The 12,447-nt window shown below is 34.6% G+C and overlaps 2 protein-coding genes across 2 annotated transcripts; both read right to left on the bottom strand.

Annotated features, from left to right (window-relative positions):
• Nucleotides 1–4,392: 4,392 nt before the first annotated feature.
• LOC129251937 (jerky protein homolog-like) lies at nt 4,393–5,087 on the bottom strand. The gene is made up of 2 exons (XM_054890885.1): nt 4,956–5,087; nt 4,393–4,890 (listed from the first exon to the last, which is right to left on the bottom strand). Exons 1-2 carry the CDS (start codon nt 5,085–5,087, stop codon nt 4,393–4,395), a joined length of 630 nt encoding a protein of 209 aa, XP_054746860.1.
• A 4,514-nt stretch (nt 5,088–9,601) lies between these two features.
• Nucleotides 9,602–10,296, bottom strand: LOC129251936 (jerky protein homolog-like). The gene is made up of 2 exons (XM_054890884.1): nt 10,165–10,296; nt 9,602–10,099 (listed from the first exon to the last, which is right to left on the bottom strand). The coding sequence occupies exons 1-2, from the start codon at nt 10,294–10,296 to the stop codon at nt 9,602–9,604; spliced, it is 630 nt and encodes a 209-aa protein (XP_054746859.1).
• Between the last annotated feature and the right edge of the window lie 2,151 nt (nt 10,297–12,447).

Below are 12,447 nucleotides of genomic sequence, written 5' to 3'. Positions count from 1 at the left end.
AAATTCATTGCTTGTACAGCTTCGAAGTGATCACACGTTTTACATTTTTGCTTAAACAGTTTCCTTTGTAGACAACTGAAATATCCGTAAAATTGTTAAGTGATCGTGAGTTTAATGATTTCCCAATAACCATTAGTTTTACTCTGTGATTTCCAGATGCATTCGTGCAAGCCAGAAAAGTTATTCTTTCCTTACTGATTCCAGAAGAGACCAGATTTATCGGCATTGTATATCTGGTCCTTGGTCAAACCTAAATCAGCAATTGTTTTGTTCAGTTTTTGTAAAAATGGATTAACTGAATGAGTCTTATTCGAAAGTTTTTCTCCACATATTTTGAGGTTTCGTATTCCATATCTTTTTTAAAGTTTGTAATCCAACCATTGCTAGCATGGAAGTCCCCGATTTTTCCTGAATTTTGGAATGGAGAAACTTTGCCTTTTGTTTAAGCATATCATAAGTGATTGGTAAATTCTTGGCTCGTTGATTTGCAAACCATTTCATCAATGCTCTTTCCATTTTAGGAAGCTCTGCAGGCTTAAACGTTTTTCTCTTCCCAGGACCAGATTCAGCATGCGCCAGGAACTTCCTTATGGTGTTCTTCTTATTCTTAATGCGGTTTATTGTTGACCTGTGCACGTGAAAACTTTTGGCTAAGGCATCGATAGAAAATCCTTCACTTTGCTTCCTTAAAATTTCAGCTTTTTGCTTTATTGTAAGCAACGTAAATTTTTTCCCTGCCATTGTGAGACCGCACTCAATGAAACGTCCGTTAAAATTGATTCAAATGTCCCAAAATACACGTGCGTAAGAGAAATAGCCAATCACAGCAACTCATTTCCGAAATAAATCGGGACTTCCCCGAATTTTATTGAATCTAAGGAACCGTTACCAAAAGCAACAAGGCAATGTCGCAAGTACCGAGTTCAAATTTTTTGGATGTCGCAAGTACTGAGTACGTAATGGAAAAATTTATTATATTATATTATATTATATTATATTATATTATATTATATTATATTATATTATATTATATTATATTATATTATATTATATTATATTATATTATATTATATTATATTATATTATATTATATTATATTATATTATATTATATTATATTATATTATATTATATTATATTATATTATATTATATTATATTATTTTATATTATATTATATTATATTATATGATATTATATTATATTATATTATATTATATTTTATTATATTGTTCAAATTATAAGACTAATATTTGTCCTATGTGGTAACCTGGCATATGAAATGTCATCCACTACTTTGTACATTTTTGAGTTTATAAGTTTGAAATAAACCTTTGAGACATTCAGCTACGCGTTTCATTTAAGAAAACTGATTCTCTTTAACAATGGTTATGGGCCCAGAACGTGAAAAGGCCTTTTAAATACAAGATATATAAAATAAATTTGTAAATACGTGTGTGACGCGAAACACCGGTTTTTAATTTGCGATAAAAATGAGTCTCGCGCTGCAAATAGAAAAACTTACAGAAGACAATTACGACGTGTGGTCGGTATCGGTGCGCAGTGTGTTAATTACAACGGACTTGTGGAGCGCTGTTTGCGATGGATCGCCAGAAAAAGTAACTAGTAACTAGAAAAAGTAACCAAAAGTCGCTGGCATGTATATTTTTAAATGTGAAACCTACGCAGTTAATGCATATCAAACCACGCAAAACTGCGTCAGAAGCATGGCAAAAGTTACGCCGAATTCATATGTATGCCAGTTGGTCCTGTTAGAAAAGTTCAGTTGTACCAGAAACTATTACGTTTAAACATGCAGCAAGATGATAATGTATCAAAGTATGTACACTCGTTTATTGAGACGATCGACAAGCTTGCAGAGCTAAACATACATATAAACGACGAATTGAAAGTTATTATGCTGTTGTCGAGTCTTCCCAATTTGTGGGAAAACTTCGTTGTTGCTGTTGAGACTCGCGACAGATTGCCGACGTTCGATGCCATTAAGGCGAAAATTCTAGAAGAAGGTGTTCGTAGGCAAGAGCGAAATGAAAGAGAGGGCATGCAAGCAATTTATAAATGTGAGAATAAAACTAAAAATACAAGCATTGTAACAAAGCATACAAACACGGATAACACACACAACGATATGCAAAGTGAGGTGAATTCAAAGGCGACAAAGATACCGAAGATGCAAAAGAAAAATATTTGGTGCATTGACAGTGGCGCTACTTCACGTACCTAAGTTTTGTGATAAAAGTGTATTTATTTCTTTTATTGCGAAAGAAGTTAAAGTAATGTTGGCAGCAGATAAATTTGTTGAATCCCACGGCATAGATACTGTAGAATTACAAAATGGTAATCAAAAAATAACCCACCAAAATGTTTTGTATGTTCCATCGTTGCGTATGAATTTTTTGTCTGTGAGTAAAGCAGCAGAATTTGGTAATTTCACCACATTCACATTTGAAAAACGATTAGACACAGTGAGAGATAAAACGAATGCAATAGTATTGCAAGCAAAACAAACAAATAACTTGTATTTGTACACTGAAAACAAATTAGTTAGCGTAAATATGTTAAGTGTTGATTCAATGGCAACGATGTGGCATAATAGTTATGAACATTTAAATTTTCAAAGCCTAAAACAACTTGGTGAGAATGGTCTGGTTTGTGGTATAAATTGGAAAAATATGACAAGACAGGTAAATTGTGATACATGCAATAAAACGAAAATTTGTACATTGCCATTTCCACGCAAAGTTGAACGTTCAACAAAGAAAGTGGGTGAACTTATACACACAGATGTGTATGGGCCTATGAATGTAAAATCATTGGATGGCAATCGGTATTTTGTCACATTCATAGACGATTTTTCTCGAAAAATGTTTGTATATTTTGTGAAAGCCAAAAATGAAGTTTTTAAAAAATTCAAAGAATTAAAAAGCTATGTTGAATGTCAAATGGACTGTAATATTAAAACTTTGCGAAGCGATAACGGCACAGAGTATGTTAATGGTGGTTTTGAAAATTATTTAAAAAATTGTGCCATAAAAAGAGAACTGACGGTACCGTATACACCACAACAAAACGGTGTAGCGGAGCGAGCCAATAGAGCCATAGTTAAGATGGCGAAAAGTTTATTGATTCATGCAAATCTTGAAGAGCTTTGTGGGCTGAGGCGGTGCAGACCGCAGTGTATTTGCGCAATAGATGTCCTACTCAAGTACTTCGGTGAAACATCTACGTATTTTCGGGTCAAGAGCATTTGCAGTTAATAAAACAAGTAAGAAGAAGTTTGAAGCAAAATGCCATGAGTCTATATTTGTCGGATATTCAAATACAGGGTGAACGATATGAAGTATTACCAACTTCACACTGCTTGTATCTGTAAAACAGCTCATGACATCAACGCCAAAATTGTTCTAATGACAGTCACCTCAAAGTTAATAAAATGTTTGTGTATCGCACTATAAAACGTTACAATGAGACTGGTAGCATTGCAACACGCTATGGAGCTGGACCAAAAAAAAAACGCAACAACGCCAGAAATGGTTCGGAAAGTGAAGGCTCGACTTGAACGGAATCCACGTCGAAGGTGAAGAAAAATGGCCAAAGAACTGAAAATATCGCAAGACAGCATTCGACGCATATTGGAAAATGAGCTCACCGTCAAGGCTTACAAGTTCCAAAAAGCACACGATCTTTCACTCCAGCAGAAAAAGTTCGGTGCGATAGAGCAAAGGAGTTGTTGCGCCTGCACGAACGTGGCGAATTTCCTAACATTGTGTTTTCTGATGAAAAAAATTTCCCAATTGAGCAGTTCATAAACACTCAAAACGATTGTGTTTACTTGAGCGAACGCTCTTACGAGAATTTGAGCCTACGTATGGCCACTCTAATCAAATTCCCATCGCAGGTAAAGGGACCGCTGATGGACGCTCTACAATCGTTTTTATCGAGCCCGGTGTCAAAGTGAATGCGACTTTTTATCGGGAAAATGTTTTAGAAGCTGCTTTAGAGCCATGGACACGCAAACATTTCGGTCGTAGATACGCTTAAGTTTAATTCGTTCATATACATAAATATAGAAAGACTCACATACTTTATGTGGAACTAAAAAAATTTGAAATTTTTGTTTGTTTTGTGCAAGCTCGGTTGTTCAATACTACGCTGCTTCTAAGTCTCTGGAGCGTCATAATATCGTCTAAATAGGCATTATTTTGATCAGCCCATTCTAAGCAAATATTGTATGCTGATATAGTCTCCTCCTGTGTAACTTTCTTCGTATTTACTACCACGTTGTTTGTTTCTTCACCATCAGTAAGGTCACAATTGATACAGGGATCTTCATTTTGTTCAAAAGACTCCAAAATGGTTTCAGCAATCCATTGCTAAATTTCAGAATCGGATATTTGCTGCAATGGTTTTATTTCTTGAAGCAAATTTGAAATTGCTTGAATATTGGATGTATCTTTAACAAGCTGTAAGCGTAACTCTGAAAGAGGGATGACATCTTCACTATCCCTTTCGGCTGTTACCTCAAACAGTTTTTGAAATGATGACTGAATGGAGGTCACATTAACAGCATCCCAGGCATTAGCTAAAAAGCATATTGCGTGTTTTAAGTTGATATTTTGCAGAGATTCGTCTATTGTTTTTCCACGGCGAACGATGTCACTTAAAAGGCTTGTTTTGTAGTTCAATTTCGTAAGTCTTATAACATTCTGGTCCATGGGCTGTATAAGTGCAGTACAGTTCGGAGGAAGACACATTACAGATATTTGACCATCACTTCTCATTAACTCGCCGTCTTTGGGATGGCATGGAGCATTATCAATAAGCAATAGAGCCTTTTCGGGAAGATTTTCGGCTCGAAGGAACCCTTTTACCTGCAATTTTAGCAAATTTAAATTAATAAACCAAATTTTTTACAAACAAAGATGACCAGATGTACCTCTGGAACAAATGTTTTGTGAAACCATTTCTCAAACAAAGCCAAGGTCATCCAAGCACTTTTGTTTCTGTTCAGAATTCGTCCAATCTGGCACCAGCTTAATTTATAGCAACTTTCTATGTACCATAACATATCTACTAAGTATTGGTATTATTTCTTCGTACGCATCTGTTATTTACTTCATGATGTACATACATACATATGGTATTTATGCACAGTTAGCTTTAAACAGTTATTTTCCTGATATTCTGCTTTGTACTTAAAATGAGACGTTCAATAAAATTCATTGCTTGTACAGCTTCGAAGTGATCACACGTTTTACATTTTTGCTTAAACAGTTTCCTTTGTAGACAACTGAAATATCCGTAAAATTGATAAGTGATCGTGGGTTTAATGATTTCCCAATAACCATTAGTTTTACTCTGTGATTTCCAGATGCATTCGTGCAAGCCAGAAAAGTTATTCTTTCCTTACTGATTCCAGAAGAGACCAGATTTATCGGCATTGTATATCTGGTCCTTGGTCAAACCTAAATCAGCAATTGTTTTGTTCAGTTTTTGTAAAAATGGATTAACTGAATGAGTCTTATTCGAAAGTTTTTCTCCACATATTTTGAGGTTTCGTATTCCATATCTTTCTTAAAGTTTGTAATCCAACCATTGCTAGCATGGAAGTCCCCGATTTTTTCTGAATTTTGGAATGGAGAAACTTGGCCTTTTGTTTAAGCATATCATAAGTGATTGGTAAATTCTTGGCTCGTTGATTTGCAAACCATTTCATCAATGCTCTTTCCATTTTAGGAAGCTCTGCAGGCTTAAACGTTTTTCTCTTCCCAGGACCAGGTTCAGCATGCGCCAGGAACTTCCTTATGGTGTTCTTCTTATTCTTAATGCGGTTTATTGTTGACCTGTGCACGTGAAAACTTTTGGCTAAGGCATCGATAGAAAATCCTTCACTTTGCTTCCTTAAAATTTCAGCTTTTTGCTTTATTGTAAGCAACGTAAATTTTTTCCCTGCCATTGTGAGACCGCACTCAATGAAACGTCCGTTAAAATTGATTCAAATGTCCCAAAATACACGTGCGTAAGAGAAATAGCCAATCACAGCAACTCATTTCCGAAATAAATCGGGACTTCCCCGAATTTTATTGAATCTAAGGAACCGTTACCAAAAGCAACAAGGCAATGTCGCAAGTATCGAAGTCAAATTTTTTGGATGTCGCAAGTACTGAGTATGTAATGGAAAAATTTATTATATTATATTATATTATGTTATATTATATTATATTATATTATATTATATTATATTATATTATATTATATTATATTATATTATATTATATTATATTATATTATATTATATTATATTATATTATATTATATTATATTATATTATATTATATTATATTATATTATATTATATTATATTATATTATATTATATTATATTATATTATATTATATTATATTATATTTTATTATATTGCTCAAATTATAAGACTAATATTTGTCCTATGTGGTAACCTGGCATATGAAATGTCATCCACTACTTTGTACATTTTTGAGTTTATAAGTTTGAAATAAACCTTTGAGACATTCAGCTACGCGTTTCATTTAAGAAAACTGATTCTCTGTAACAATGGTTATGGGCCCAGAACGTGAAAAGGCCTTTTAAATACAAGATATATAAAATAAATTTGTAAATACGTGTGTGACGCGAAACACCGGTTTTTAATTTGCGATAAAAATGAGTCTCGCGCTGCAAATAGAAAAACTTACAGAAGACAATTACGACGTGTGGTCGGTATCGGTGCGCAGTGTGTTAATTACAACGGACTTGTGGAGCGCTGTTTGCGATGGATCGCCAGAAAAAGTAACTAGTAAGTAGAAAAAGTAACCAGAAGTCGCTGGCATGTATATTTTTAAATGTGAAACCTACGCAGTTAATGCATATCAAACCATGCAAAACTGCGTCAGAAGCATGGCAAAAGTTACGCCGAATTCATATGTATGCCAGTTGGTCCTGTTAGAAAAGTTCAGTTGTACCAGAAACTATTACGTTTAAACATGCAGCAAGATGATAATGTATCAAAGTATGTACACTCGTTTATTGAGACGATCGACAAGCTTGCAGAGCTAAACATACATATAAACGACGAATTGAAAGTTATTATGCTGTTGTCGAGTCTTCCCAATTTGTGGAAAAACTTCGTTGTTGCTGTTGAGACTCGCGACAGATTGCCGACGTTCGATGCCATTAAGGCGAAAATTCTAGAAGAAGGTGTTCGTAGGCAAGAGCGAAATGAAAGAGAGGGCATGCAAGCAATTTATAAATGTGAGAATAAAACTAAAAATACAAGCATTGTAACAAAGCATACAAACACGGATAACACACACAACGATATGCAAAGTGAGGTGAATTCAAAGGCGACAAAGATACCGAAGATGCAAAAGAAAAATATTTGGTGCATTGACAGTGGCGCTACTTCACGTACCTAAGTTTTGTGATAAAAGTGTATTTATTTCTTTTATTGCGAAAGAAGTTAAAGTAATGTTGGCAGCAGATAAATTTGTTGAATCCCACGGCATAGATACTGTAGAATTACAAAATGGTAATCAAAAAATAACCCACCAAAATGTTTTGTATGTTCCATCGTTGCGTATGAATTTTTTGTCTGTGAGTAAAGCAGCAGAATTTGGTAATTTCACCACATTCACATTTGAAAAACGATTAGACACAGTGAGAGATAAAACGAATGCAATAGTATTGCAAGCAAAACAAACAAATAACTTGTATTTGTACACTGAAAACAAATTAGTTAGTGTAAATATGTTAAGTGTTGATTCAATGGCAACGATGTGGCATAATAGTTATGAACATTTAAATTTTCAAAGCCTAAAACAACTTGGTGAGAATGGTCTGGTTTGTGGTATAAATTGGAAAAATATGACAAGACAGGTAAATTGTGATACATGCAATAAAACGAAAATTTGTACATTGCCATTTCCACGCAAAGTTGAACGTTCAACAAAGAAAGTGGGTGAACTTATACACACAGATGTGTATGGGCCTATGAATGTAAAATCATTGGATGGCAATCGGTATTTTGTCACATTCATAGACGATTTTTCTCGAAAAATGTTTGTATATTTTGTGAAAGCCAAAAATGAAGTTTTTAAAAAATTCAAAGAATTAAAAAGCTATGTTGAATGTCAAATGGACTGTAATATTAAAACTTTGCGAAGCGATAACGGCACAGAGTATGTTAATGGTGGTTTTGAAAATTATTTAAAAAATTGTGCCATAAAAAGAGAACTGACGGTACCGTATACACCACAACAAAATGGTGTAGCGGAGCGAGCCAATAGAGCCATAGTTAAGATGGCGAAAAGTTTATTGATTCATGCAAATCTTGAAGAGCTTTGTGGGCTGAGGCGGTGCAGACCGCAGTGTATTTGCGCAATAGATGTCCTACTCAAGTACTTCGGTGAAACATCTACGTATTTTCGGGTCAAGAGCATTTGCAGTTAATAAAACAAGTAAGAAGAAGTTTGAAGCAAAATGCCATGAGTCTATATTTGTCGGATATTCAAATACAGGGTGAACGATATGAAGTATTACCAACTTCACACTGCTTGTATCTGTAAAACAGCTCATGACATCAACGCCAAAATTGTTCTAATGACAGTCACCTCAAAGTTAATAAAATGTTTGTGTATCGCACTATAAAACGTTACAATGAGACTGGTAGCATTGCAACACGCTATGGAGCTGGACCAAAAAAAAAACGCAACAACGCCAGAAATGGTTCGGAAAGTGAAGGCTCGACTTGAACGGAATCCACGTCGAAGGTGAAGAAAAATGGCCAAAGAACTGAAAATATCGCAAGACAGCATTCGACGCATATTGGAAAATGAGCTCACCGTCAAGGCTTACAAGTTCCAAAAAGCACACGATCTTTCACTCCAGCAGAAAAAGTTCGGTGCGATAGAGCAAAGGAGTTGTTGCGCCTGCACGAACGTGGCGAATTTCCTAACATTGTGTTTTCTGATGAAAAAAATTTCCCAATTGAGCAGTTCATAAACACTCAAAACGATTGTGTTTACTTGAGCGAACGCTCTTACGAGAATTTGAGCCTACGTATGGCCACTCTAATCAAATTCCCATCGCAGGTAAAGGGACCGCTGATGGACGCTCTACAATCGTTTTTATCGAGCCCGGTGTCAAAGTGAATGCGACTTTTTATCGGGAAAATGTTTTAGAAGCTGCTTTAGAGCCATGGACACGCAAACATTTCGGTCGTAGATACGCTTAAGTTTAATTCGTTCATATACATAAATATAGAAAGACTCACATACTTTATGTGGAACTAAAAAAATTTGAAATTTTTGTTTGTTTTGTGCAAGCTCGGTTGTTCAATACTACGCTGCTTCTAAGTCTCTGGAGCGTCATAATATCGTCTAAATAGGCATTATTTTGATCAGCCCATTCTAAGCAAATATTGTATGCTGATATAGTCTCCTCCTGTGTAACTTTCTTCGTATTTACTACCACGTTGTTTGTTTCTTCACCATCAGTAAGGTCACAATTGATACAGGGATCTTCATTTTGTTCAAAAGACTCCAAAATGGTTTCAGCAATCCATTGCTAAATTTCAGAATCGGATATTTGCTGCAATGGTTTTATTTCTTGAAGCAAATTTGAAATTGCTTGAATATTGGATGTATCTTTAACAAGCTGTAAGCGTAACTCTGAAAGAGGGATGACATCTTCACTATCCCTTTCGGCTGTTACCTCAAACAGTTTTTGAAATGATGACTGAATGGAGGTCACATTAACAGCATCCCAGGCATTAGCTAAAAAGCATATTGCGTGTTTTAAGTTGATATTTTGCAGAGATTCGTCTATTGTTTTTCCACGGCGAACGATGTCACTTAAAAGGCTTGTTTTGTAGTTCAATTTCGTAAGTCTTATAACATTCTGGTCCATGGGCTGTATAAGTGCAGTACAGTTCGGAGGAAGACACATTACAGATATTTGACCATCACTTCTCATTAACTCGCCGTCTTTGGGATGGCATGGAGCATTATCAATAAGCAATAGAGCCTTTTCGGGAAGATTTTCGGCTCGAAGGAACCCTTTTACCTGCAATTTTAGCAAATTTAAATTAATAAACCAAATTTTTTACAAACAAAGATGACCAGATGTACCTCTGGAACAAATGTTTTGTGAAACCATTTCTCAAACAAAGCCAAGGTCATCCAAGCACTTTTGTTTCTGTTCAGAATTCGTCCAATCTGGCACCAGCTTAATTTATAGCAACTTTCTATGTACCATAACATATCTACTAAGTATTGGTATTATTTCTTCGTACGCATCTGTTATTTACTTCATGATGTACATACATACATATGGTATTTATGCACAGTTAGCTTTAAACAGTTATTTTCCTGATATTCTGCTTTGTACTTAAAATGAGACGTTCAATAAAATTCATTGCTTGTACAGCTTCGAAGTGATCACACGTTTTACATTTTTGCTTAAACAGTTTCCTTTGTAGACAACTGAAATATCCGTAAAATTGATAAGTGATCGTGGGTTTAATGATTTCCCAATAACCATTAGTTTTACTCTGTGATTTCCAGATGCATTCGTGCAAGCCAGAAAAGTTATTCTTTCCTTACTGATTCCAGAAGAGACCAGATTTATCGGCATTGTATATCTGGTCCTTGGTCAAACCTAAATCAGCAATTGTTTTGTTCAGTTTTTGTAAAAATGGATTAACTGAATGAGTCTTATTCGAAAGTTTTTCTCCACATATTTTGAGGTTTCGTATTCCATATCTTTCTTAAAGTTTGTAATCCAACCATTGCTAGCATGGAAGTCCCCGATTTTTTCTGAATTTTGGAATGGAGAAACTTGGCCTTTTGTTTAAGCATATCATAAGTGATTGGTAAATTCTTGGCTCGTTGATTTGCAAACCATTTCATCAATGCTCTTTCCATTTTAGGAAGCTCTGCAGGCTTAAACGTTTTTCTCTTCCCAGGACCAGGTTCAGCATGCGCCAGGAACTTCCTTATGGTGTTCTTCTTATTCTTAATGCGGTTTATTGTTGACCTGTGCACGTGAAAACTTTTGGCTAAGGCATCGATAGAAAATCCTTCACTTTGCTTCCTTAAAATTTCAGCTTTTTGCTTTATTGTAAGCAACGTAAATTTTTTCCCTGCCATTGTGAGACCGCACTCAATGAAACGTCCGTTAAAATTGATTCAAATGTCCCAAAATACACGTGCGTAAGAGAAATAGCCAATCACAGCAACTCATTTCCGAAATAAATCGGGACTTCCCCGAATTTTATTGAATCTAAGGAACCGTTACCAAAAGCAACAAGGCAATGTCGCAAGTATCGAAGTCAAATTTTTTGGATGTCGCAAGTACTGAGTATGTAATGGAAAAATTTATTATATTATATTATATTATGTTATATTATATTATATTATATTATTTTATATTATATTATATTATATTATATTATATTATATTATATTATATTATATTATATTATATTATATTATATTATATTATATTATATTATATTATATTATATTATATTATATTATATTATATTATATTATATTATATTATATTATATTATATTATATTATATTATATTATATTATATTATATTATATTATATTATATTATATTATATTTTATTATATTGCTCAAATTATAAGACTAATATTTGTCCTATGTGGTAACCTGGCATATGAAATGTCATCCACTACTTTGTACATTTTTGAGTTTATAAGTTTGAAATAAACCTTTGAGACATTCAGCTACGCGTTTCATTTAAGAAAACTGATTCTCTGTAACAATGGTTATGGGCCCAGAACGTGAAAAGGCCTTTTAAATACAAGATATATAAAATAAATTTGTAAATACGTGTGTGACGCGAAACACCGGTTTTTAATTTGCGATAAAAATGAGTCTCGCGCTGCAAATAGAAAAACTTACAGAAGACAATTACGACGTGTGGTCGGTATCGGTGCGCAGTGTGTTAATTACAACGGACTTGTGGAGCGCTGTTTGCGATGGATCGCCAGAAAAAGTAACTAGTAAGTAGAAAAAGTAACCAGAAGTCGCTGGCATGTATATTTTTAAATGTGAAACCTACGCAGTTAATGCATATCAAACCATGCAAAACTGCGTCAGAAGCATGGCAAAAGTTACGCCGAATTCATATGTATGCCAGTTGGTCCTGTTAGAAAAGTTCAGTTGTACCAGAAACTATTACGTTTAAACATGCAACAAGATGATAATGTATCAAAGTATGTACACTCGTTTATTGAGACGATCGACAAGCTTGCAGAGCTAAACATACATATAAACGACGAATTGAAAGTTATTATGCTGTTGTCGAGTCTTCCCAATTTGTGGAAAAACTTCGTTGTTGCTGTTGAGACTCGCGACAGATTGCCGACGTTCGATGC

This window comes from Anastrepha obliqua, unplaced genomic scaffold (assembly GCF_027943255.1).
Source record: "Anastrepha obliqua isolate idAnaObli1 unplaced genomic scaffold, idAnaObli1_1.0 ptg000107l, whole genome shotgun sequence".
Taxonomy (NCBI): domain Eukaryota; kingdom Metazoa; phylum Arthropoda; class Insecta; order Diptera; family Tephritidae; genus Anastrepha; species Anastrepha obliqua.
The sequence above is the reverse complement of the archived record's forward strand: the minus strand, read 5'-3'. Positions and strand labels throughout refer to the sequence as shown.